This window comes from Plectropomus leopardus, chromosome 24, assembly GCF_026936395.1.
Source record: "Plectropomus leopardus strain MGB_pleo_1.0 chromosome 24, ASM2693639v1, whole genome shotgun sequence".
In the NCBI taxonomy this organism is placed as follows: Eukaryota; Metazoa; Chordata; class Actinopteri; order Perciformes; family Serranidae; genus Plectropomus; species Plectropomus leopardus.
This window is the reverse complement of record NC_142199.1, coordinates 3,940,245-3,967,484: the sequence shown is the minus strand read 5'-3', so window position 1 is coordinate 3,967,484 and position 27,240 is coordinate 3,940,245. Positions and strand designations below refer to the sequence as shown.

Below are 27,240 nucleotides of genomic sequence, written 5' to 3'. Positions count from 1 at the left end.
ATTCATTCATTTATTCGTGTTTTTTCGGTTTTGGCAATCATTTCAGCAAAGGAATATCTCCTAGAAGCTACTAAAAAGCATTCCCAGCTATGTTTTTTAGAAGATGTGAAGCATTTTTCTGCAGGGGAAAAAGCTCATCTGCAGAATCCTAACACAACTTGTACTGAAATGATGGATTGACTGTATATTTTTAGCTGGGGTTTGTATTGCATCACCTGATTTTTGCCACAATAATGAATTTTTGCACCCATCAGGGTCAGCTGTCCCATTATCGGCTGTTTTACTGAGATAGATGATGAAGTTGGGAAATTAACGTCTGATGTGTTGTGTGGTGTAAATCTTTTGGGTGGGACGAGAGCAGAGAGCCCGAGACGAGCGTGGTCTGGGCTTGAATTTACTATCGCGCCTCCTGGAGGTGTTTCGGGCGTAATTCAGACATGTCTGTAATGGAAATTGCTTCCTTGACAACCTCCGACTCATTTCCTCTTCTCTCCTCTGACATCCGAGTCGGGCTTCAATAGCTGCTCGTTCCTAATTTACCAGCACGAGAGACGCTGGCAGAGGAGAGGCAGGGAACCCTCAGGATGCCAAAATCACATCCAAACACTTTTTTAAGAAAAATAAAGGAAGAAATAATTAAGATGTGAGCAGCTTCTCGAGTTCAAACAAGAGCTGAATTTAATGAAGATGAGATTCGGAAAGCCGTCAGGAAACCAGAACAAAACAATCAATCAGCACCCAAATCTTTTCCTTAAATGCAAACAGCACTTTCCTCCAGAGCGAAACTCACAAACACAGATGAGCCATGAATGCAAATAAACAAGAGAGATCAGATCCTGAGTACTGGTCATATAAAGCTGCTCAAACTACAGGCTGTATTTCAGCATGTTTATTATTGTTTTTTTTCCTTTTTTTTCTTATTTTCAGGTAATCTTCTTAGTTTTTAAACTTTTTTTGTGGGTTATGTCTTGCCCAAGTTTTTTTATTTTCTACTGTTTTTCTTGTTTATATATATATATATATATATATATATATATATATATATATATATATATATATATATAAATTGCAGTGGATGGACTTCCCTTAATTATTATGATAAATAATTCCCCTTATTTAATCAGTTGCTTTTGTTTTATTTTATTAAATTATTATTTGTATTATTTTATTTTACTATGTTTTTATTTAATACAAAAAATAATATTACTACTACGACTACTACTACTACTACTACTACTAATACTGCTACTAATAATAACAATACTTAGAAAGCATTAGTAATACTTGTTTTTAATGTTATTATTATTAGCATCATTATTATTATTAGTGGTAGTATTTGTGTGTCTGTTAATATTGCCTTTTGTTATTTAAAACAGCATGCCAAAAAATCAACAAAACCGAACATTAGGTCTCCCTGTGTTGCCTCTGCAGGTTTTGAAGGAGTGCAATGAGAAGCAGGTTGCAGTATTATCAATATTTTACGCCATTTTGTGAGCTCATCAGTGATTTTCTTGCGTCACCATCAGCATCATGGATGCTGCTCTGACTTTTGAACCTCATAATCGTCTTACAGTCGAGATGCTTTCATTGCCTATCATCAGTGTTTATATTTCTATACACTGTGTGTGCACGGGGTAACTGTTAAATTATTCATGCTGATATAGTGTATTCTTAATGTATCGTTAATGCAAAGCAGAGCGTGTTTATGTCAGATTAAGCCGTAGATGAAGAAAGCATCCAGGTACTTACATAAGAGAGGAAGAAGTGTGTGTATGTGTGTGTGTGTGCGTGTGTGTGTGTGTGCACATGTTATGGATGAGTGCTTCACGCTGCTTGGCTCATCATACATGATTGCTAATGAGGTTTGCACAAACAATAGGCTTCATCTTCAGCAGTGACCCATATGAGAAAAACAACATGAATAATGCATTATTTATCATCATGTTATGTAAAATGTGTGTAGGCAAGAAGCAAAAGAGTCTTTTCTCTAATTATATATCCTCATTGACTCTGTTATTGATACGCTGGGGATTACAGACTATCTGGCCAAAAGTATATGGACACCCAAAATGTATACCCAAAAAAACTTCTTCCTAAATCATGTGAGTTTTTATTGAGTTTTGCCAGCGTTGTCATGTCATGGATTTTTTTTTTTTTTTTTTTTTTTTTGAGAATTTGTTTGGTTTCTTTAAAAAATATGGGGAGAAGGCAACAAGCAACACACTGAGACATGGCCCAAAAATTTGCAAAAAGTTAGTTAGAAAGTTACAGAAAAATGACTTGAAAATGAGAAATAAATAGCCTCAAAAATGCAAAAAAAAATATATTTTTTTAAAATCCACGAACAAGTAAGCACTGAAAAAGTGCTTACAAAAAATACATAAGAATAAAATAATATAAATAAATAAAGTTTCCCCTATTTTATACATAAATTTCTAATAATCCTCCCCTCTTTTTAAAAATTATTTTTAAGTAATTTGCTTGTGACCTTTTACTTATTTCCTCCTTTTAAAGCACAAGAAAACTGATGTCATTCCAGATTTCAAAGGGTCGAAGACATTTGTATGGTTTACGTACTTTTCAAAACAATATAATCGTAAAAGTTTTTGAAAAAATGGCGTCTGCACCAGTGTCTACTTGTTTTGAATTCGATGCATCCTCACCTTCATTTTCTCACATGCATATTTACTTTTTAGCACTTCTTTATTAATGCACATTTAAGCCTGAAAGCTGCAGAGAGTGATTTCCTCCCCTGCAATCAACCACAAATTCACTCTAAATGAGTTTCGGGAGGTTGTTTGGGGGGAGAGTGCAGGCGCAGCTGCTCCTGGTTCAGTTTGATGAGGATATTTAGAATTTGAAACAGGCGAGAATTTAAAGTCATACATTACGTACTTACAGAGAGAGTGTGGAAGTAAAGGAATGAACCTAAATTGTGTTAAATCAAGCTAAAAACTCAAAGCAATCTTATTGCCCTCAACAGCCCCCTGAGCAGAAATAACATCTGTTTCTTTTGCACTGTATTTGCTTCTCTTATTTATGGTGCGTTTTGCTACTTGCACAGCATGTATGAACTGGCACTGTATGTTTCTGCAAACCACAGATATGTCACATTTGCACATTATTATGTACTCAACAAGTCTGTGGTGAATATTTGGGTAGTTTAGGCTCAAAAATAATGTATTTATGGTTTGAAAAAGATCATGTTTTAGCTAAAAATACCAGGTTTTGCAGGGACAATCTCAGCAGGAAATGCAGCAATTTTTTAGTAAAACATAATCACTTTTTTTGCCACTATCCCAACAGGAAACAACCATTTTTGTGCAACTATCTCTCAGTAAGCGCTGTCCCATCAGGAAGAGCAGCAGTTCCTCAAAAAAACACTTTTATTGCCAAAATCTTTAAAGGAAATGCAATGACTGTTAAAAAACCGATAGTTTTTCATGCCACTATCCTTGAATGAAATGCAGCATGTCTTGGTAAAAAAAAAAGGCCTTTAATGCCACTATCTTGTTAGGAAATGCAGCAAATTCTTTGTAAATAGCAAATGCTTTTCATGCTGCTATCACAGCAAGAAATGCAGCGATGTCTTTGTGAAAAAAAAAAAAAAAAATGCTTGCATCATATGCTGACATTTAGTTTCATTTGGCATCAAAGGACTTGATCACACAAACATCTCTAAATTTCATCATTTGCAACTAATTTCAGAAACAACAGCCCCTTTTTTTGTTGTTCTGCAGGATCTTGGAAATGTGGTGAATTAATGTGACAGCAGGTCTGGAAGGTGCAGCCATGACCTAAGTACGATAAGAAAAATCCAGGACAGCGTGAGTGTGTGTGTGTGTGTGTGTGTGTGTGTGCGAGACGGACAGTTCAGAGCGATGGCAAATTAAACTCTCAGTCCCCAGTGAAATGGAAATCAGAGAGGAGTGAGTCTTTTTCTTCTTCTGCAGCTGCTTCCTGTTTTTTTTTTTTTTTTGTATTTGCTAGATAAGAAGAATAATGCCCAGAGGAATAACATTAATTATCGTATGTTTGACCTCTTCTGCTGATTGATGTCATTTTCAATTTACACATTAAGGCAATCGAGTCCTTCGAGCCTGCTGGGAGATATTGTTGACACTGAAAACTTGACATTTCTTTCCCTCGTTAGATGTGAATCGATGCATTTGTGGCACTTTCAGTCATTTGAACTAAATGAATAACTGTTACATGGATTTATTAACCATAAAATATTAGAATAAAATCATTGTTTTCCACACAGTCTGCCTAATTAGACTTGCAGATAAAGCCACTGAACAATTAGTTGACACATTTGTTTTGAAGAGACAATTGTTGTAGAGACATGTTTAGAGGAAGGTGATATTAATTTGGAAGGTCAAACAACACTAATATTACAGCCCAGTCACCAGAAGACAACGTCGCAGTATTAAATTTCTGCAAAACATGAATATGTTTCATTTTACACTTCATACTTATTTTGTAATTCAGGTTACATTTTCAGCCATGTTTTTTGCAACAGCACTGTGTATTTTTAACAAGATTTTTGGACATTGCCAGCCACATTTATAGCAACAAAAGTGGGTTTTTTTTAATGAGAGGTAGGAAAATTTCTGGCTTTGTTTGTAGCAACAGAAGTGTTTTTTTAACAAGAGTTTGGGACATTTTTAGACATATTTTTTAATGGCAGGTTGAGACATTTCCAGCTACATTAGCAGTGGTAGAAACAGTTTTTTTAATGACAGGCTGGCACGTTTACAGCTGTGTTAACAACAGCTTCAAGTATTTTTTTAATGAGAGTCTCGGACATGACTAGCTGTGTTTGTGGTGACAAAAGACGATTAAAAAAGAGGATATTTTGTAATGAGAGTTCCATGTATTTAAATTTTAATCAAAATGGGTTTTTTTTTCTAACCCTTACTAAGTGTGTGTGTGTGTGTGGATGGGTGTGTAACATGTTCTTACTTTATTTATTTATTTATTTATTTGTATTTGTTTTTATTCATTCTTTTTGCCTTTTCTTCATTTTCTTGGTTTGGATTTTTTTTTTGTGCGCATATTTTCTTAAGAAGAAATTAAGCCCATTTCTGAGGCTTCAGAGGATTAACTAAGACTGACTTTAACTGACTTGACTTAAGTATTTATCATTTTAACAGTTAATTAGGGTGTAACATGTTTACGTTTGTGGTTTTAAATCATGAATATGGAGTAAATGTAAGCATTTACAGTCAGAATCTGGTAAAAACTGTCACTAAATCACGTGAACACAACCTCAGAACAGCCCTACAGTCTACATTTTTTTCATTTTTAGATGTCACAAAAGAAAAAGTTTTGGGCATTACAGCCTCAGGTTTTCTTCCTGTTTTCCTAAAATGAGTCTCAAACTTAAACAGTCAAGCTCGTCCTAACGGTGTTGCAGCTCTGCTCTCTGCAGCTGCACTGAAATCTCATCCTGCATCATATTTAAAACTCTCTCTTCACACATATTAACTTGATTTCTTTCATATTTGACAGGTCAGTTAAATTGTTCCTCCAGCTGCTGCATGTGCTAATCTTCTGCCTGTTAAATGTTGTTTTTGTGCTTTTTGCTTAGATTCAGAGGTGGTGTACAGGAACCGCGACGGTCACGTCATCAAGTTCAACTTCGCCTCGAACGAGACGGAAGTCATTCTTACCAACAGCACGTTTGTACGTTTCTTACCCACATTTTTAAGCTTTGCTGTTGTTGTTTTTTGCTGTTGTTTGTTCAGTTTTAGCAGACAAATGTGTGGGGGTGCATTCCTTCTTTCCGCACATACATGCTAAAATTAATTTAATACCAGTGTAAAGTTATACACTTATTTAGATCACTATCCGTTCAATTTTACGCAATAATGCATATGTGAACGGATAATTGAGAGTTGGACTAAACTTCATGAGTTGTGTTAAAGTTTGCAAATTGATGTTTTAATATAGTTTTGCTTCGTTCACCATGGAGGAAAAACAAGGTTTTTTTTCACAAATTCAATGTAACGCAGGGTGAGTAAATTATATACATATCACCACTATAATACAAAAAACACATGCCGTAAATAAGTAAAACATTCACTAAAAGGGAGCACACAAGCTCAAATACCACAAGGCTCATGCAGCCATCTGATGCTCTAAAAACTGATCATATAATATTGCGATATTTTGCAACTATTTGTGCAGGATTATCAGTATTTTAGGAAGAATCTTCAGATTTTAGAGGTGCAAAATGATGCAAATAAAGTGCTCAGATTTCTGTGAAAACACATTCAACACTTTTTAGGAAAATCACAGAGCCTTAAAGCTCCAATAGATGTTTAAATCTTGTGTTCTTTTTGTTATTGACATAATATATGCGGGACAAGGGCTCCTAACATTGCAGCTGGCGAGCTCTCAGTGCCATTTTTTTTTTTTTAAAAAAAGAGAGAGATCTTGTATTTCTGGTGTGATTGGATCCTCAGAGCTGCTGGCAGCTCTCATCACTCTGTCACCTGCAGAATATGATAATATCCTGCTGAGAGGGTTGTGTGCACCGAGCTCGAGCTTTCAGGTCGCTGCATCTGCTCGCCTCACCTCAGCTCACCTCGGCGCAATCACCAGTAAGAGAGCGAGAAATACTCTAGATCAGTGTTTGCTTGTTATGCAATTGAATCACTCAATAGTCGTTGCTTTTTAGAGCACCTTGCCTCAAAAAAGCAACGTGATGTGAACCAATATGGTGGTTTTTGTAATCTGATTATCCTTCAGATGTTTCATCCATCCAGGAATGTTTATTAATAGCAGGCAGAATTTAGCTGTTTGCTAATTGCATCACTTTAATCCTCACTCATACTGTAAAAGAAAATCCTGTTATTCTTTTCCTCTCGCCTTCTCTGCAAAGCATCTTTTTCATAAACAGAAGGGTCTTTTCATTTTGGAGGAATTTTGCAGAAATCGTGGTGCTTTTAATGGTTGCATAACAGGATTTGATGAGGATTTTGGGGCCTGCGGTAAGCTTGTCAAACTATGCAAATCAAAAAGCAGAGGTGGCCTCGTAGTTAGGAAGTCTGATTTTAACCCCCAAATATGCAAACAACACCAGCTGCAGCACCAAAACTGAGCTGAGAGCCACAAAGAGCTGAATTAAGGACAACAAAAAACTCATAATTCAGAGTCCAGAATGAAATGAGGCATGTTTTTTAACGTCTGACTGTCGTCTGTAAAATATCTGTGCTCCTTGTCCTCTCCCAGAAATGTCAGAACTCGCCGTGGCTCCCTTGTGGTTTTATGGCCTTTTGTTGCTCGATTAGCCAGCTGCATTTTTTTTTTTGTCATTGTCATGTGGATAAAAGCCGGAAATATGTGGACACAAAAGAGCAACCATGACCCGTTAAACATAAATCAGTTCACACGGAGAATCACTGCTGTTCTCGTTTTTTTTCTTCTTTTTTTAGTACGAGTATTAGGCATTGTCTACACGTATATAGAATTTTGTAAAAACGGTCCACTCGACCTTCATCGAAATGTCTCCATTCACACAAAATATATTGCAAATGCTGTCTTCAGCATCTTCAAGGTACTAATGTTCCCTTTCTTAAAAACACATACTGGAGATCTAACTTCCATTATTTCCTGTTCAAAGATAGGAGAGATGCTCTGGACATGCAAAATCTCTGTTTTAGTTACCTAAAACTCTTTTTGGATGTGGACCAGAGGCCAAAACATAAAGAAAAATCTCTGTACACCAAAAACTCTGTATAGAGATAGACAGGATATTTTATTCATTGTTTACTTCACTGAGATTGTGATTGTGGTGATAAGACTTTTGTTGTTGTTATAAATGCTGGGCCTTGAGATTCATGTTGATTTTTAAAAACATTTTTTTAGCACCACTGGCTGTTAAATTTTTTTTTTTAAACCACTAGCGGCTTGACATTTTTTTTTTTTAGGGAAATGTTTTGTCTACTAGTGGATGGATTTCTACACCAGCATAATGCTTCTGCTTGAGAAAAAAAAATCTCTGTTTTTTGGAATTTAATGAGATTATTATCTCAAAATATAATAAAAATATTCATGAAAAAAAGAAAAAAATCTGCTGTTGTCTGAATTAACAAGATATCTCAGGATTATGAGAAAAGTTTTAATGAAAAAAAATCATCTTTTTTTCTCAAGTGAATGCATTTCACTAAAAACATCTGGTTTTGTATCGAAAAATGTTGCAACCAATGTTGTTGTTTGTTGGTTTCAAATGGGTCAAAGTCTGGCGTTTGTTGTGTGTTTGTTGTATCCATCCTCCTCCCCTACAGCCAGCATCCAACTCCATTTGTTGCTCTTAGCGTCTAATAATGGGTTTACTTTGGTGTTTGTGGAAAGCCCATTGCATCGCACACAGATAAACATAATGGTGACACTGGGGACGCTGCTCAAGCAGTAAAGCTCGATCCTTGAGGGGACGTCAAATAAAGAAACCTCTAAAAATGTTCTATGGTTCAGCTAATTGTTTCTCTTGTTTGTTAGGTGGCCTTCAAGGTGGTGAAATACTCGCTCTCTGCAGATCTGAAGTACGCGCTCTTCGCTTACGACGTCAAACAGGTGAGTTTCAAATTAAAATGCATCGTTGAATCAAAATTTTTTACATTAATGGTAACAAATTTACTTTCATTTGCGACCACACGAGCTGTGATTGGAGTTGTGGATCATCCTCGTAATCACCAGCCGTCCTTTTTGCCTTTTGTTTATTTCCTTGCAGGCTGTTATTTACATAGTGGTCCTGTGCAATACCCGGAGGGAGCTGTTACTCACTCATATGCACACACACACACACACACACACACACACACACACACACACTCACACACACACTCTGTGCATGTGTCTTTAGGTTTGTGGTGTTTTTATTTGTACTTTCATTCTCTGAAGAACACTTTGCTGCTCCCTGCTTCTTCAAATGGGAATTGAGTCAAATTGAAAAGATTAGGTTGGATGCTATTTGGATAATTCGGATGACTTGGAGGCTGGACCGAGCACACACACCAGCAGTTGAAGGATAAATTCTCTATGCACACAAATCAAATTGCACCACCTGCACTGAACAGGTGTGGATTTATTTGTGGTTTTTGTTGGGGGTTTTCATGTGTGTGTGTTAACATTCAGTCATCCATAGTGAGGCTTTCGTCTCTCCTCACAGTCAAGGCCCTTTCGCATTAATTTTTAGATTTGTTTGCAAACAGATGCGTGCAGGCTCAAGTTTAGAACCAGAGGACATCTGTGTGTCCTGCAGTATTTTCTCTTATATCAGGGGCATCCTAATAAGATGGATGCAGTGTGCACCTTCAGAAACCTTTAGGCTATATATACAGACATTGATTTCTTCAGGATCGTTTTCTGTACATTTCACTTCATCACGCATATTAATGCTCAATTGATTGCACTGCAGTTTAATTTGTAGCCAGGGCAATGTGAGTTTCTCTCAAAGTGAGTTTTAGTTGCTCTTGATTGAATGTCTGAATCTGGAGAAATAAAACAAAAGGATCAACAGACGTTAAGGGGTCGAGTAAAAGTTGTTTTTATCTGCAAAGCTTCAGTTCAGGCTTTGAGTCATTGTCCACCTCGACCTGTGGTTTCTCAGTTGGACAAACCAGCCGTGTTCTCATGCTAAAGTCATTACATACTGTCGCTATTGCTGTGATATGGGATCCTGATGCCAAAGGCCAACTTTCTCGGCTATATGATACACCAGGTGGTGTCAGTTGAGAACGCAGCCTGGCGAAACCTGTCACGTCTGCATGATAAGCCACTGGGCGACTGCAGGTTTGAACGCTGCCAGTAATGAGATGATATACAGAGCACTGGGAGGGCGGGCAGTGGTGCAGTGGATCAGTCTGACAAACCCTGGACTTTCACCAGGGAGGTTGGTGTTTGTTTGTTTTTTTTTCTTTTTACACGTAACCATTTTTTCACCCCTTTTTCCTAAACCTAAGCTTCTGTGCCCTCGTTCCCTACTAATAAGCCTGTGCTTTTGCAGATTTCCTGGCGTCAGTAGAGGCATCATAGACTGTCAACAGCAGAGGAGAAGGATATTTTAAGTGTAATATGTAGACACGGAAGTCCACTGACAAAGCGGCAACGTGTGACGACTTGGGATGAAAACCTGTTGGGTTTCTCAGTTGTCTGTCAGTAGGCGGGTTTCCAATACAGATTTGCACAAAACTTCAGCGATACTTTTGAAATGTCAATAAAAAACACAATCGTGAGCTGACTGCATTTTCACTGAGTGATTTTCTGCCACTTCTCCTTCGGCGATAACACGCCAAGAAGTACGGTGATGGATGTTCAAAACATCAGCAGCTTTATTTCTATTGCATTTTCTATTTCCAATCAAAGGCAACGCAGGCGTGTTATGTTGCCGATAATGGAAAGGTGAGCCCCTTATATGTGGGAGCGGCCACGTGTGAGGGATTTCTTGGAGCTGATAGTCGATAGATGATTTTACAGAGCAATTGTGAGTTCAAAACTTCAGGATCGTCCAACTTTTGAAAAGTTACGTGATGCAATAACACCTCTTGTAGCGCGTGCTGCATCATGCCCAAAGGAGACAGTTCCTACGGACAGTCGCACAGCCATAACATCATGTGACCTTAAACGCAAAAAGAGTTTTTCCATTGCAGTGTTGCAAAATATGGCTTTTTTGAATCGTCTGAAATACAACCTCATGCAAGTGTAAAACCTTTTAAACCCGATAAATGGGAGTTTTTTTTAAATTGACGTCTTTCTATTTGGCGGATTTTATATTTGCAATTTCAATTCGCGCAACGTGAGAATCAATTGAAACCCGCCTAGTGAGATAAGACATTAACCAGAAAAGTGCAACACCAGTCCACCAGATCCCCTCTGCTGCGTCACTTTTTTTTTTTCTTTTGCAATACTCAAACTTTTAAGAGGTTTTAAAATATACTTTTCATTAGTCACTATAAATCTGCAGAATTTGCTTTAATTTAGAAAACTTTAAACTGCAAACTGCACTCAGAACTTGCATATACATTGCACTTTTTTTAATATGTAAAGATCTGAAAATACATCACAATGTAGTATTAACTGAATAAAGAACATTGATTTTTTTTATGTTGCAAAACCTCTCTTTCTGTTCAATTTTTCTGTCTTTTCTTGTTTTTTTTCAGCTTGTTGTTAGTTATTATCTGCTCCAGTGATGTGTATCTTTATGTGGCTGTCTTAAGTTTTTTTTTTTGCATGCTGTTTCCTTGACTGAAGATAAAGCTTAATAAAGGCTGACATCGCCACGAGGCATCAAAAATAGATCAATGTTTGCATTACGTGATGAGCTGAACTCTCGTTGCAGATGTACAGATATTCGTACACGGCGTCTTACATTGTTTACAACATCTACACCAGGTAAGCACCCTGATGCACGCTCACGGTGGCATTCAGAAACACAAGGAGGCTGTTATATATAATATATGCTCTATATGTGTTTCAGGGAGGTAAGGGAGCTAAACCCTCCGGAGGTTCATAATGCCGTGCTACAACATGCAGCCTGGGGAAGACAAGGACAACAGCTGGTGAGTGTTTGTTAATGTGATCCATTCTTCTTAACGCTTCTCCATCTTCTTCTCTCCTGGCTTTTATAAATTCACGCTGCCTCGTGTCTCCGCAGGGATTTCTGCTTCTTCGGTTTTTACAGTATAGACTCTGTTTACATCCACAGTGTCTTTCTGTTCGTCTGTTTCTTCAGTGTGCTCTGCCTCTGACCTAATTCCTGCTGTGACACTTTGTACATTTCACTCAGGGGGAGTGAGGACATCTGCAGCAGACTTATTAGTTTAGAACAGTGTAGTGTATATTTGTCAAAATAATTTTTCAGAAATGATTAGACTTATAAAAAGAGGGTTCCTGGAGAGAGAAGAATTTATTCTTTTATTGTTTATTGGTAGCTTAATTGGTATTTTTCCGCCCTGATTGTTGATTTAACACGTGGATCAACATCAGTTTTCCTGCGCTGCATTCAAACGCCATTCACGGGTATTTAAACATCTGAAAAGACTGACACTCAGAAGACACTCAGACTCTTTTTCTAAGTCAGAGTTGCAGTTTTCTGCTAATACAAGGTATGTATATGATAAATGTTTAATATGATACCACCAGCATTTGCACAGTGTGTCTTTAGGTATGCAGCAGTAAGACAGAGCTGAGCTGCTGCAGGTAAAGTTGTCCGACTCAGACTGGCTGCTGTGCGACTAATGGATATTCAGAACAGAGTCGGGGAAAATAAATAACTTCCAAAAAAAGGCAGCAAAATGAATTTAGCAGGATGCAGGATATTGGTGATCCTGCAGGATGTGTCGGGCTGATCCTGTTTGTATTTGCAAATGCAAATATTAAAAAACACTGATGGAAGAGGAAGAACAAATGCGTGTTTTGCAGCTCGGTGAGATAAAAGCAGGGGCTTTAATATGGAAAAACTAAATCTCATCAAAGAGGAAATCAAAAGGAAAAAACACAGAGAAAGCGTCAGAAAGTAAAAGTCGGAGAGAAATACATCAGCTCATAAAATAAACATCCATACCTTCATTCTCTTCTTCATCTTTAGATCTACATCTTTGAGAACAACATCTACTACCAGTCAGACGTGAAGAGTAACTCCCTGAGAATCACCTCCTCTGGGATGGAGGGAGTCGTCTTTAATGGACTGGCTGACTGGCTCTACGAAGGTGTGTGTGGCTGCAGATTTACTGAGTATTTGGGTGTTTCGCAACGAGATTTGGCGTTTTTCCAAACACAAACGCAAAAGAAAATGTTGGCATTGTAGGTTTCTGCAAACCACAGATACGTGTGACGGTGGTTCAGGTGCTTTACTCATAAAATCACAATAAAATACACATAAGCAAAATTTGAAAAAGCAAATATACAACACACAATAAGTACATAATTAATAAAAAATAATTAATTAAAAACAGGGGTGTCATTAATGTTGAAACTGTGCTGATTGTATAGATTTTCCAAAATCCACTTGAAAAAAATCTGAATGCTGAATGTGTTGTTTTTTTATATATATATAAATCTCTTGATGACTCTTAAACAAGTAGATAAGTGAGACTCTTCAGGCTCCAGTTTTGAGTTTTTTTGTGCAATTTAGTGGTTGAGGAGAGAAGACTGCTCCTCCTCCGTTGGGCTGTTTAAAATGTTTCAAAGATTTGTCTTTCGCTTTAAAAGAAACGTAGCCGAGCAGACGAGACAAACTCTGCAGAACGGCAATGAAAAATCAACAACACGCCTCTACAATCCATTAAGTCGCTGTGCAAACAAATTCAGTAATGTGGTGATGGTCTCTGCACAAACACAGAGCGGGGCAGATGGGGAACATTATAGAATCATTTCTGTTTGTAGATTTACTGTGAGCTGTGTGTGTTTTCTCTCTCTGATTTGCATTTATTTTAGACTGTAACCATTTGGCTGATGCTTTGACAGTGAGGGAAAGAGCAGAATAAATCCTGTTTCCAACAGGCAGCCTTTTACCCTTCAAATTATTTTTTGTGTCTGTTTTTTAAGGTGCGTTTTTAAACAGTTTCTATTAGATTCAGTTTAACATGTCGTCCTACAAAGAAGCATTTAACTGTAGATGTTTGTGTCTTAACATCTAAGGAAAGAAGGTAAGAAACATAAATTTAAAAAAATCTAAAAGTCTAAAAAAATAAACGAAAAAATCTGGGAAAAAAAAAAAGGGAAAAATAAATTCACCAAGTACAGCACATTTGCAACAACAAAAGAAAAGAATAATCTGCATTTCTAAGCATTATTGAGTCAGAAACAGGTGAAAAAAGGACAAACTGTGACACAAATATTGATTATTTGTGTCTTTTTTCTTCTCAGAGGAGATTCTGCGTTCACACTTGGCTCACTGGTGGTCGCCTGACGGAGAGCGTCTGGCTTTTCTCACCATCAACGACACGCTGGTTCCCAACATGGTTCTGCCCCAGTTTACCGGCAGCACCTACCCCAGAGGACTGCAGTACCCTTATCCCATGGTGAGTCTGCTGCAGGTGGATTGTGGGAAATGAAGTCCTTACGTCATCAGTACACCTACAGAGAAAGAAAAAAAGATTTTACTTTTATTTGAGTTGTTTCTTGCCTTTTTTCTTGATTACCTGCTTGTATTTTTTATAATTTTTGTCATTATCGTCAGTCCACAGCCAATCTTACAAACTATTGGACCACTCAGCCTCATATTTTGTTTACACATTTTTGACTGCATGTCCAAGGACTTTGCATGTTTGCAATCAATTGTATTGTAATCTGTCTTATCTTAACCACTTCTTTCGGGGCACTTTTTGTTCTTCATCGTTGTTAAAAAACCGACCTCCATAGAAAAGTTTTGTATCATTTTGAACAAGAGTATCAGCAGATTATTTCCATACATAGTGTGTTCATATCCTCCAAAGTTCAGCACAATGTGAGATGAGTTAGTCCCGTTTTTTTTGTTTTTTTTTTCATCTTGGCTGCCATCTGGACTGTAAATCTACTTTTCTTGTTGTCACTGTTTATTTTACGACAGCATACAACCACAGCTGATTTCACAAAGCAGCTTTATGATATTTTGCATTAAAGCCCAGAAACTAACAAACACTCCAATATAGAGCTTGACTTATTTGACTTTTTTAATGCCGCCGTGGACATCTTATGTTTTCGGGTTGTCGTCTGTCCGTCCCATTTTCTTGAATGCAATATTTCAAGAAAGCCTTGAGGGGATTTCTTTAAATTTGGCACAAACGTCCAGTTGGACTCAACGATGAACTCATTAGAATTTGGTGGTCAAAGGTTACTGTCACTTCACAAAACATACTTTTGGCCACAAATTAGGAATTTAAACACTTAATTATGACAAAATTTCACTCAAATGTCTAACAAATTAAAAAGACTTAAGTGATGACATTTTTTTAACCAAATGGTCAAAGGTCAACTTCAATGTTATGTCATAATATTCAGCAAAAACACCTTTCTAGCCATTTTTTCAGGGGCGACATTTTTTCAGGTACTGAAATAGTGACACTGATCTTGAAACTCTGCTGATTGTATCGATCTTCTGTGCTGAGAAACATGGAGAAATGCTCCATGTAATTTGGGACTAATTATAGGAAAACAAGTGACAGTGTTCAATTGGTTTACTTTCAGTTTATTTTAATCTTTTAGTTGCTGCTCAACATGTCAACTGAACTTGTAAAATATGAAACTAGTCTTTCTCCAAGCTACATTTTAAAGAATAGATAAGTTGATAAATTTGCCCTGTTGCTTTGGGTCTGACTCCGTGGCCCTTTTCTGCATCTCATCCCCAAGGCAAGAAAGCAAAAAAAAGTTGATAGATAAATTTTAATTTGGGTTCAAATTGAGTTTTTCTTTCAAAGAGATCAATTTTCTCCTCATGAACAGTAACAAATTACATACCAGGAATTCTTAAAAGCAAATTATTGGGAACAAATTCAGAAATGTAATTAATTTTCACCGGTAAAATTAAGTGCTTTGCACTTAAGTAATGCATACTTTATTAAGTGCAAACATTTTTTTTTGTGCAAAGGGGATTAAAAGTGTAATTTAAAAAGAAACATCCACAGCCTCTTTTAAGGTGCTGCAGTAATTAACTAAAAATATACTGATATTTTGAGCATTAATCTGCTTCTATCACATCCACTGAAGAAAGGGATGTATTGATCCACACAGGTGTGTAATATGAATTTCCCGTCTGTGTTTTACACCTTCAGGCCGGTCAGACGAACCCTGCTGTCAAGTTATCGGTGGTTAACCTGTTCGGAGCGACACACACTCAAGAACTGCAGCCTCCAGATCAGTTTAGGCTCAGGTGACACACACACACACACACACACACACACACACACACACACTCAGATATACAGGTGCATTTAAAAAATGTTGAATATCGTGAAAAAAGCAGATTTTTCTTCATTATTTTAATTCAGAAAGATAATCTTTCATAAACTCTAATCATCACATGTAAATTGAAATTTTCAATTATATTTCAAAATATTTCTTTTTTTAACTTTAATTTGATGATTATGGTTTATAGCTCATGAAAATCAGAAATCCCGTATCTCAAATTGTTAGAATATTTCCCAAGATCATTCAAAAATGATAGGTATGTTAATATATGTGCTCAATACTTAGCTGGGGCTCCTTTACTGTGAATTACTGCAGTAATATGGCGTGACATGGAAGTTTTAGGTTGCGTGTTTCTAATATTTTTATTTATTTATTTATTTATTTGTTAAACATATTTTACATTTTTCTATCTGTAGGTCAAAATTATAAAAATTAAAATAGAAAAATTAAACATTTTAGTTTATTTAATGTAATTAATTTTCACTTTCTTTAATTACTGATGGAAGATATTGAACTTTTTCACAATTACATTTTTTTTCGATGCACTTGTAAATACTGTAATGAGTATAAATACACACAAAGGCACAAGCCTGACTCTCCTGTCTGCAGGGATTTCTACGTCACCATGGTGAAGTGGATCAGTAACACTCACCTCGCCGTGCGCTGGATCAACCGGCCCCAGAATGCTTCACTGCTGACGGTGTGTGACGCCACCATCGGAGGCTGTCTGCAGGTGGGTGCTGCTGATTGGAGGATGGACTCAAAGATGGTGTCAGGATGAGATATATATGACACGCTTAAATTACTGTTTATTTAAATGAAGTCTGGTGGCTTCTTGCCATAGCATAGAGCTGTTTCTGGTCAAACAAAAAAGGATCTTACTCTTTAACAAAAACATCTATCTCTGCAGGGATCATTCCCAAAATGTTGTCAGATGCTCAGAATAACAATGTGAACCTGTCAGTGACAAAAACAAAACTTTTAATGGACATTTTCTTTCTTACTTTCTTATACTTTTTCTTATCCTTCTAAATCAGACAGTATTTTTAGAGTGTTATTGCTGCTTTATTTTGCATGTCTTGTATTAATAACTGAAGATAAAGAAATGATGAGTGAAGAGTATTTTCCCCCAAACTCAGATATGTAAACCAAACCGTCGTGTGTTTGACCATTTACTTTTCTTTATGATTTTTAAATATTACTTTTTTTGTCCGTCTGCTTTCCTTTTCCTTTTTTTACACATTTGAAATAAATCAAATCAAATCAAATCAAATCAAAACTGACACTACATGTCTTTAATAAATCAACTTTTTGAAAATAATTTCTGCTTCATCAGAAACTCATTAAAAAATAACAAGACAAATTGAATCCCCAAATTATTTGTACAACAAAAACATAAAACAGATGGGTTATCTTTAAAATTTCCCCAGGTGCTCAACAACAACACAAGATCACATGTTTCATATAATTGTGTTTAAGCCGTTTTTTTGTTTTGTTTTTTTCTTCTGTTTAATTCAGAGACATGAGGAGTCTTCAGAGACGTGGTTGTCCCTGCAGGTAAACCTGAACGCAGACTGTTCACATGACTCTGCTGACTTTATAGATTATATTAAATATATATATGTCTGTCCTTATGAAGGGCAGAATACAGCAGGAGGCGTCTATGCATAAAGTGTGTGTCCTCTGTTTGTCCCTGCAGAGACAGGAGCCGCTGTTCTCCCAGGACAGGAGCAGGTTTTTCCTCTCGCTGCCCGTGAAACAAGGAGGTCAGGGAGATTTCCACCACATCACAATGTTCACCAAAAAGGTGACTCCAAAAGGACAAAAGAAAATGTCCCTTTAATAACTCACTTTAAGTCATATTTTATTTCTGAATACTGAGGATGTGTGGTGTGTTTTTGGATGTTTTAAACTTGTTTTCTGGATTCAGTTACGAAGCGATAAGGATGAAGTTCGACACTTAACGTCAGGAGACTGGGAGGTGACGAAAATCGTAGCATACGATGAAAACAACCAGATCATGTAAGTTTGCTGCTCACATTGAATACAGATACTGAAAGTGCTTCACAAAGTGCATAAGAATTAAAAAAATACAGTTACAGTAAAAAAAAAAATTTAAATAAAGATTACAATTAGTAAAAAAAAGTACAAGAAAATTATCTAAATGTCAAAACAAAAAAAACCCAAAAAAATGACAAAAAAATGAAAAATAAATCTTCTTTGATAATTGTACATATATACTTATTATATATATTATATATATTTTTCCCTAGCTTTTTTCCTTTTTCCCAATAAATTATTCCCTACCTTTAAAAATAAGTTAAAAAAATTTTGAATCTCCTGAATTCTTGAAAGTTGTGGAACATTTCTTACTAAGTTGCTCTTTGCTTTTTCTGCCATATTTTTTAGAAGAAATCACACCAATATGTTTAGGGTTTAAAGGTTTAATCTGCACTTGTCACCTAATCAAACTGGTATCTGCAGACTCAAAACTAAAAAAAATACTTTGAATGTGTAATTATAATCCTCCACTTTAAACAAATGAAGGAAAGAAAATGCCCAGTTTTATTCTGCGGTAAAAATACGACCACCTCTACAAATTGAGCTGCATTCTTTAGAAATGGTTTAAAAACATCTCACGCTTTGTGAGCCTCTGGGTTTATGACTGCATAAATCTGTGTTTATTGTTGGTCTGCCACAATGGTGCAGTGAATAGTGACAGCAGATGTATTATGGATCTCTGACCTTGTCCTACTTTTGCTGCTCTGCTTTCCCTCCACACAGATACTTTCTGAGCACAGAGGACTCGGCGCAGCAGAGACATTTATACAGGTGAGACGCTCAATCACCGAATCATGGCGGTTTTTTAAAAGCCTCTTTTATTTCTCCAGTGTTTGCCTTTTGTCGTGGTTAATGCATATTGTGTTCTCTGTCCTCCAAAAGTGTGTCCACCCTCGGCCTGTTTCCACGACAATGCCTCACCTGCGGACTGAAGGAGGAGTGTTCGTTCTTTGACTCCGATGTCAGCCCCGATGCACAGCACGCCATCCTGCACTGCAGAGGTCAGAGACAGTCAAAAAAATCAGCGCAGTCACCTGGAGAAAATGTTGGCAGTGAGCGTTTCTGCAAACATCCGTATGTTACATTCATAGCTTTCATTTGTATCATATCGACGTTTCTAAAGGGACCTAGATCACAGAGACGTCTGACGAGCTGCAGACAAACAACACAACCGACTGTTTCTTTAGCTCGCTATTGCTGCTCTTCCCGTGGCAATTATGGCACCAAAAGCCGGTGTTTTAAAGTGAGATTTGGCAGCATTTCCAGCTGTGGTTGTGCCACCAAAAGTGGGTGTTTTCCTTCAAAACATTGCTGCGTTTTAAGCTACAGTTGTGTCACCAAAGGTAGGGGGTTTCTGGCGTTTCCAGTGGGGATTGTGTTACCATAAGCTTGAGTTTGTGGAGAACCAGGGCTGCGTTTTAAGCTACAGTTATGCCACCAGAGGCGGTTGTTTTTACTGAAATTGCTGCATACTCAGTTGGGATTGTGCCACACAAAACAGGTGATTTATAGCAAGTCATTGCTACTTTACCAGCTGTGATTGTGTCACCAAAAATGGGTTTTTTTAGTGAGACATAACTAGGTTTCTAGCAATACTATTCTACCAAAAGCGCATGTTTTTTCAGTCAGATATTGCTGCATTTTCAGGGGTGATTTTGTCACCAAAAGCAGGTTTTACAGCAGCAAAAGTAAATAAATTTATGAAAAAAATTAAAAGGGAAATTACCTAAAAATAAGTTTCTGGACATTTCTTGCCACTAATTGCCTTTTTTTTCCAATGTTTTCAAAATAAATTCAACCTTTTTTTTTTTAGGTTTCAGAGTTTTAAATGCTGAAATGTAGTTAAATGTTTAACATACCAACTCAGTCCAAAACATGGAGGAGTTAAATCTTGTATTTCATTCATTAAAACAGCTAAAACACTATTTGCTTCCCTCCTCCTGCAGGTCCTGGAGTTCCAGCGGTGCTGCTCCTCAGCTTCGATGACGTGGACTGTGAGTCGTCTTTATTCTCTCTGACACGAAACCGTTTTGTGTTTGTGTGATGTTTGCGTGGGCAGGCAGATGTGTGCAGCAATTAAGCATCATCATCTCATTTGTATGAAAACATCAGCAGCTGTCGGAGCGGGCGCCGAGCCAAACTGCGCCGGCATTTTGTGGATTTCGAGATGTGTTTTGTGTCACACTTTAAATATCCGTCACTAGTCATTGTCGGTAATTCTGTGCACGCTTACAAACAGGGAAATTATGTTGAAAAATGTGTGAAAATATGTAAAAATGCTGATTCATAACCATAAAATACTTCTCCACTGTGTGGTGATGCAACAAATCCCTCAGATATTGAAGAGTACAGGACGTGTACAGTAAAGAAAACCTGCCCTCTGTGTGTATTAGTGGTTATAAAATAAAAATGGAGACCTGCTTTCATTGCTGCAGCCTCTGGATGAAGTGCTGAATATTTTATGCGATGTTCGGTTGTCTATACTGTATTTATTTCTACATCACTGAGAAAAAACACGAACATATTAAAAGTAATATCAATTTTAGGCTTTTTAATATTTAGAAATCCACACAAGCTGCTCGTGCTGATTCATTTCAGTCCATGAAAGAAGTTTCAATCTCTGATGGATCTGATTTTTCATTTCACAGCGTATTTCATCTTAGAGAACAACCTCCCTCTGCGGTCGGCGCTGGAGACCAAAAAGAGGATTCAGAGCGAAATCCGGATGATCACGAGCGATAACTTTGGTAAAAATAATCTGCACTAATGAACGATTTGAGCGTGTGTGTGCACCTGTCTGTCCTCTGCCTCACCTCTCCCTCAGCTAATGTCTCTGCCTCGTCCTCCCAGAGCTGCCGCTGAAGCTCATCTATCCTCCCGACTTCTCCGAGTCCTACCTCTACGGCCTTCTCCTCATTGTGTAAGCCCATTCCACTTTATTACATTTACATTTTTGTACCATTTACATTCAACTCAGCAGTGTGCGCTTCAGAGGACGGCTGAAAGTGAGACTCTGCACTCAGCTCTGCTGCTGAGAAATGTACTTTTTAAATGCGTTTTTTACGAATCAACAGCAATTAGTAAAAGGGAATAAGGGCATGTCAGAGGAGAATTGTGAATGTGGCATAAAGTTTAACATCTACAGCAAAAGTTTTAATGTCATATAATCTTTTTTTGTATGCAGAGTTTTAACAGCAATGTTGATATTTTTGCAAACCACAAATATGTACGTTTGCAAGTTTCATCCATAACATATAACGTTTGTAAAGTAACTAGAGCTGATTTTGGCATCAGGAGGATGATGGATGGCGTGACCTCTGTTCATGACCAACGAACAACACAACTTGTTGTCATTTAGAGAGTCAACGCTGTTTTCTTTTAAGGCACCAAATGTGGGTGCTTTTTTGCAACCTGTCTTTTTTTTACAGTGGCTTTTCAGCCCCCAATTTTTTTTTTTCTGCTGGCCTTTCACTGTGTTTCAAGCAACTTTTTAGTCCTCTAAACATGGGTGTTTTGTAAGCAGTTATTTTTTGTTTTTCCTACATTTTGTAGCCCCAAAAAGCTGATTTTTTTTCTCAATTTTGATTTTTATTGTTTCCTGCAAAAACCAGAAACAGAATTAAAACTTTTACATAGATAACTCACTTGCTCCTAAGAAGGACCAAAAAAAAAATATATAAAATTCACATGAATAAATTGAAACATTAACACAATCAAAACAACAGACAGTACATACAGAAGACACATAATAATGTACAAATATAATAAAAGAAGAGGTAAGTAAATAAGAAAAAATAAGACAGTACAATGATAATAATAGCAGCAATAATACTGGTAACAACAATAACAATAATGACAATTAGCAGGATGATTTTCTTAATTTTTTAAAATAATATTGCTATTATTTTTTAACAGATAATATATACACAACAACTCCACCCCATCCTCTCGTGGTTACAGTAAAACAACAAAACAATGATAATAGTAATAAAATTAAATAAAAAATACTACTGATAAAAAATAATGAAAACAATATATGCACAGGCTTTTAAAGTGTGACTGCGATGTGTGTTTTATATGCTGTCGATATGCTGTTTAGTTATTTAATCGTGTTATTGATATGCTTGTGCTAAATTGCTATGTTTTCTTTTTTTTATTATTTAAAATTCTCTAACTATTGTACAGTGTATTTTAGTATGTGAAAAGCGCTTTATAAATAAAATGTATTATCATTATTATTATACATACTAACGTATATATACTCATGCAAAAGTTAGATAAATAAATAAGTAATAATAATAGCCATAAAACATATGGACAAACATTACATAGTACACCTTATTTAAGACAATCTACAATGACAGTGGCAATCCCAAAAAAAAACTAGCACAGAGTAGCGTTCTCCCTGTAAGATGAGTTTCTAAGGAAAGGGAAATATTTTCTACTTTCTCCTACATCCACATCATTTTTGAAGGAAATCAAACATTTTCTCGGGGTTCGCATGTTTAAATGCTTGTGAAAGGCGTCTGAATTACAGCACCAGAAAACTGATGTCGATCCAGGTGTTGAAAGGTTAATCACAGTTTTTGAGAGGCCCACAGGACTTTTCCAAAAAGTGAATAACAATTACAAAAAAGACTAAAATATATGAATAAATATTAAGTCAAAAACAAGTTTAGAAAAGCATCTAAAACCTGACTCTTTGAGGAAACAACAGTAAAATAATCGGTGTTATTTGGGTTTTCTCCTCTCAGCGGCAGCTCTCCGGGCGACCAGTCGGTGACACAAGAGTTCAGGCTGGACTGGGACTCGGTGCTGGTGGAGTCAAATCAGGTCATCGTAGCTCGACTCGACGGCAGAGGGTCGGGGTTCAGAGGTCAAAGGTGACGAACATTCACATCCACGTGGACTCAACATGTTTTAATCGTTTTTCTCATCGTTTTTAGTTGTTGTCGCTTCACAGGGTTTTGCAGCAGGTCCATCACAGACTCGGCACCGTGGACGCAGACGACCAGACGGCAGCTCTGGAGTACGTAACGCAACTTGTCCAGTCTGAATGCATCATTTTAAGTTTGGTGTGATTAACCCTTTAAAACCTGGAACAACGTCGTTTTTCTTGTGCTGTTGTCAGACGCCCGTCACAAGTGTTGTTGTTGTTTTGTGTTTGTGAGTAAATTGGTGCGATTTATTAATTATTATAATTTAATATTTAAAATTATGTTACAGATTTTTAATTTTTTTTTCTAATTTTCAGGCAATTGTGTTGTACGTTTTACTAATTTCCTAATTTTTGAGTCATTTCTTCTTTTGTTGCTCATTGCCGTCCTCTCGAAAGCCAATTTGCTCGGGTTTCAAAGGGTTAGTTGTCTGTGAAATTAAACTTGCGATGCTTAAAAAGTGCAAAGGCAGCTCGTTGTTTGTGTTAAAAACGTCTCCTCTCTGTGTGCCTCAGATACCTGGTGAAGCTGCCGTTCATCGACCGCACTCGCGTCGGAGTCTTTGGGGAGGTTCGTCTGTCACACTGTGAATTAATCACATCATTAATCATCATCATCAATCATTAACGTACACCAGATAATTTATGGCGCCAATCGTGACCTTTATAAAAGATCATTGTAATAAAGTGTACAGTATATTGTAGATATTCAACATGCTCAGTACTATCCTGATCATATCCAGAATATAACACATGAAACACACGTGATTTATCCCTCTGTGTAAACAATTTTTGACTTTATTCTCAGGCTTTAACTGAATACCACTTTTCATACAAACAAACTGAACACATGCTGCTTCATATAATAAAACCAAAAAAAATGTTTTCTGCTTTGCTGTCTTCTAAGTCGGAGCATATTTATATATATCCAGGCATGAAAATTAGCTTTTTTTTACGTTCCTCTAACAGGACTACGGCGGCTTCCTCACACTGACGATGCTGAAGTCGACTGAGAAGTTGATCCGATGTGCAGCGGCTCAGACTCCTGTCACTGACTGGTCCATGTACGGTGAGCAGCGTCTCCTCTTCTTCAATGCTGTGAAACCTGACAAAAACATGGAGAAAGAAGCAGTGATCCACCTTAAAGAAACTTCAGAAAAATATCCAGAAAAATATGTTTATATTTAACTTTTTTTCCAGCACTTTCTTTTTGGGCAGTGCCCTTGTTTATTTATTTATTTATTGTTTATTGTTATTTTTTGTTTAATTTTGTTGCTTATTTTCAGGTAATTTTCTTGTATTTTTTTCTTTGTATTTCTATTTTTTATTTTTTAACCTTTTAATTTTTTTGGGCTATATCTTGGCCAAGTTGTTTTCCTTTTTTTTGTTTTTACCATTTTGTTTCTTATTTTCAAGTAATTTTCTTGCAGTTTTTGGGCCATGTCTTGTTGAGTTGCTTGTTGCCTTTGCTGAATGTTTATATATATGTATAAACATAGATAGATATAGATATATCAGCAGTTTTTGGGTAATATTTTTCTTATACATTTCTTGCTATTTTTAGGGTCATGTTTTGTTAAGTTGCCTATCGTGTCCTCCTCAAGACTTTAAACCAATTTGCTCAGGTTTCAAAGGGTTAATGCACACTTCAGGGACATGAAAGTATTTATTACTTCTGCTGCTGCAGCGCAGCAATGTCTTTATCCTACATGCTGTATTGTCTGGGTAATGTGACTTTAATTATCTTTAGGTTCTGCTTTCGGGAATTCGGGCTTATTGAATTTTTAGGATGAAAAGCTTCCTTCGTTTCTGGGGGCGAGTATTACTGCACAGCTGAGGAAATACTGCTGGTTGTGATTAGAGTTTAATAGACTGAAGTGTGTCTGTAAATCCTTGGCTTCCTGTGTTTCTAACAGAGCAGAAAAAGGATTTAAATCAGTGTCTGGATACTCAAAACACATTTGAAACGTATAGTTTCTCAAACATCTCATTAAATGCAGATTAAACATGAAGAAGAATCTGTTTTATTTAAGTTGTAAAGCTTTTATGGGATTAATTATATCGCCAACGTTTGTTTCTCTCCCGTAAATCTCCACGTTTTCATTAAAAAAACATACTTTAAGCTCTTTTCTCTTCCAGCTTCTGCGTTTTCGGAGAGATACCTCGGCTCACCTTCAACTGAGGAAAACAGATATCAGGTGAGCTGCTTTAACTGATATCCGTGGCTTTATTTTAAATCAGATCTTTTTCAGCAGCCAGGCACATAAAAGTGAGAGTAGATTCAAGACACAACTCCAAAACAGCAAAAAACAACCAAAAATTATAAAGTATCTGAAAAAAAAATTTAAATACGTACGTCCCAACAAAATATTTTAACAACAGCTTGAGGGAATTTTGTCAAATTTGGCACAAACGTCCACTTGGACTCAAGAATGAACTGATTAGATTAGGTCAAAGGTCACTTTGAACTCACAAAACAATGTTTTTGGCTCTAACTCGGAAAATTTATTTGCTATGATAATCTATGACAAAATTTCACACTTTTTTTTTGAACTGACAAACCGAACAGATACAAAACAACCAAAAAGCAAACAAACAATGTATCTGAAAGATTCGAGTAAAAATGCAGTATACCAATGATACAATTATACAGACAAAAGAAAAACAGGTAAATAAATAAAAAGCAAAATACAAAAACAGAACAAAATATATAACAAGAAAAAATAAACAAATGTGCAAACGTACAAATACATTCAGTCAAAGGATTTGGGGAAGAAAGTGGCATAATTTTCCAAAAGCTTTTTATTTTTTTAATTCAGCTGACTGACTTAAGAAGGGCTCTTAGGAATATTCATTAAATATTCACATTTTACACAAATTTTTTGGAAGGAAGACAAAAAAAGCTATTATTTTGTTTCCCAAAAGTTTTCATTTATCTTATTTTTTATACTCTAAATCATCTTGGGACCCCTCAGGTTCATCTTGTGACCTTTTTAAGGGGACCTGACCCACAGTTTGGGAACCGCTGCCTCGGAAAACAGCGATAAAAACATGTTTAATTGTTGATGTAACAGAATGATTAGAATATCAATCACTCATACTTTAATGGAGCCACAACTGAAAGAAAATGAAGTGAATGAAAGAAATAAATACTCCAAATATTAAATTAAATTTCTTAAAGATGACTTTTCTTTAAAAAAAAAATCGCTTTTTATTTATGGAGTGTCGTAGGTCACTCAGCCCTGAATGAAAACGCACTCTGCTCTGGTTCACTTCACAAACAAAACAGGTTTTTTTATTTTTAAAGAAAATTGAAAAGAAAAAATGTGGCCACCAGCAGTTCAAGCAACGCTCCAAATCCGGTCCTTTTAGCAACAAGCATGAAAAACAGGAAAATGCCAGAGGTGGAGGCTTAAAAAAAAGAAATTACACAGATGTCCTCTACATGAAGGTTGCAGCCGGAGTGTGTTTTTCTTCCTAAGTGGGTTGCCGATAACTGGGCCGGCTATTTTTGTGGCTCTCGCAGCAGGAGGAGAGGCGGGGGTCTGCTTTTAAATCCAGAGAAGAAGAAGAAATGTGGCGCGATCCGATCAGACAATAATCAGACCCCGTCACTCGTCCCCGCAGACTAACAGGCGGGGTATAAAATGTCCGGTTGTTGATGCGCGGCGGCTGAGAAAAATCCTCCTGGTTTGAATCCCAGCTGGGAAAAAAAGGAGTGAATGATGAGATTGAGAGGTTGAGATATCGGTTAATAAAACAGCTCCCGGCCGCGCTCCCCTGAGCAATACATCTAAATTCAATCTGCCTCTCTTTTGCAGAAGAAAACACAAAATACTCACCAGTTTCTCTGAAAATGTGAGCAGGAAGTTTTCATTTCTCATCAGGCTGCTCCACACTAAAAAGTTGCTTTCAGAATATCCCTCCATGACCTTTCCAAAACCCGTTTTCTGTTGTAAGTTTCACAATCACATCAGGAAGTACTGTTTTTTTGTTTGTTTTTAGTGCGTACATGTAACCACATACAAAGTCAACAAAGCAATGATATTGGCTTGGATGATGGATAAAAATAAGAAAGCAACAACAACAATAAAAGTAAAGATAAAGAAAAGAAAACAAGCAAGTTTTGTTTTTATCTTTATCTTTGTTTTTATCAAGTTTTGTTTCTTGTTTTTATGCTAAGCTAAAGCTAACAGGCTTCATATTCCACCGCACAGACGTGAGACCATCCAAGTCTCAGGACAAGAGCAAAAAACTGTTTTTTTCTGATATTTTGCAAACAAATCATGTGTTCAATTACTAGATTCAATGCACTGGTAAAGATTTCTTTCTTAAATTAAATGCATTGATGA

The 27,240-nt window shown here is 36.7% G+C and overlaps 1 protein-coding gene across 4 annotated transcripts in view; it reads left to right on the top strand.

Annotated features, from left to right (window-relative positions):
- Positions 1-27,240, top strand: part of LOC121963071 (inactive dipeptidyl peptidase 10-like) — a 72,630-nt gene that overhangs the window by 38,947 nt on the left and 6,443 nt on the right. For all 4 annotated transcript variants that reach the window (XM_088074457.1, XM_088074454.1, XM_088074456.1 and 1 more), the window contains 21 exons: positions 5,594-5,688; positions 8,506-8,580; positions 11,345-11,397; positions 11,483-11,564; positions 12,593-12,713; positions 13,873-14,027; positions 15,756-15,853; positions 16,501-16,624; positions 17,410-17,448; positions 17,591-17,698; positions 17,822-17,913; positions 18,676-18,723; positions 18,835-18,953; positions 19,899-19,946; positions 20,601-20,699; positions 20,803-20,872; positions 22,707-22,835; positions 22,916-22,981; positions 23,405-23,459; positions 23,858-23,957; positions 25,028-25,086. In XM_088074457.1, the coding sequence (XP_087930583.1) occupies positions 5,594-5,688; positions 8,506-8,580; positions 11,345-11,397; positions 11,483-11,564; positions 12,593-12,713; positions 13,873-14,027; positions 15,756-15,853; positions 16,501-16,624; positions 17,410-17,448; positions 17,591-17,698; positions 17,822-17,913; positions 18,676-18,723; positions 18,835-18,953; positions 19,899-19,946; positions 20,601-20,699; positions 20,803-20,872; positions 22,707-22,835; positions 22,916-22,981; positions 23,405-23,459; positions 23,858-23,957; positions 25,028-25,086 (1,835 nt within the window). The remainder of the gene's footprint in view (positions 1-5,593; positions 5,689-8,505; positions 8,581-11,344; positions 11,398-11,482; positions 11,565-12,592; positions 12,714-13,872; positions 14,028-15,755; positions 15,854-16,500; positions 16,625-17,409; positions 17,449-17,590; positions 17,699-17,821; positions 17,914-18,675; positions 18,724-18,834; positions 18,954-19,898; positions 19,947-20,600; positions 20,700-20,802; positions 20,873-22,706; positions 22,836-22,915; positions 22,982-23,404; positions 23,460-23,857; positions 23,958-25,027; positions 25,087-27,240) is intronic.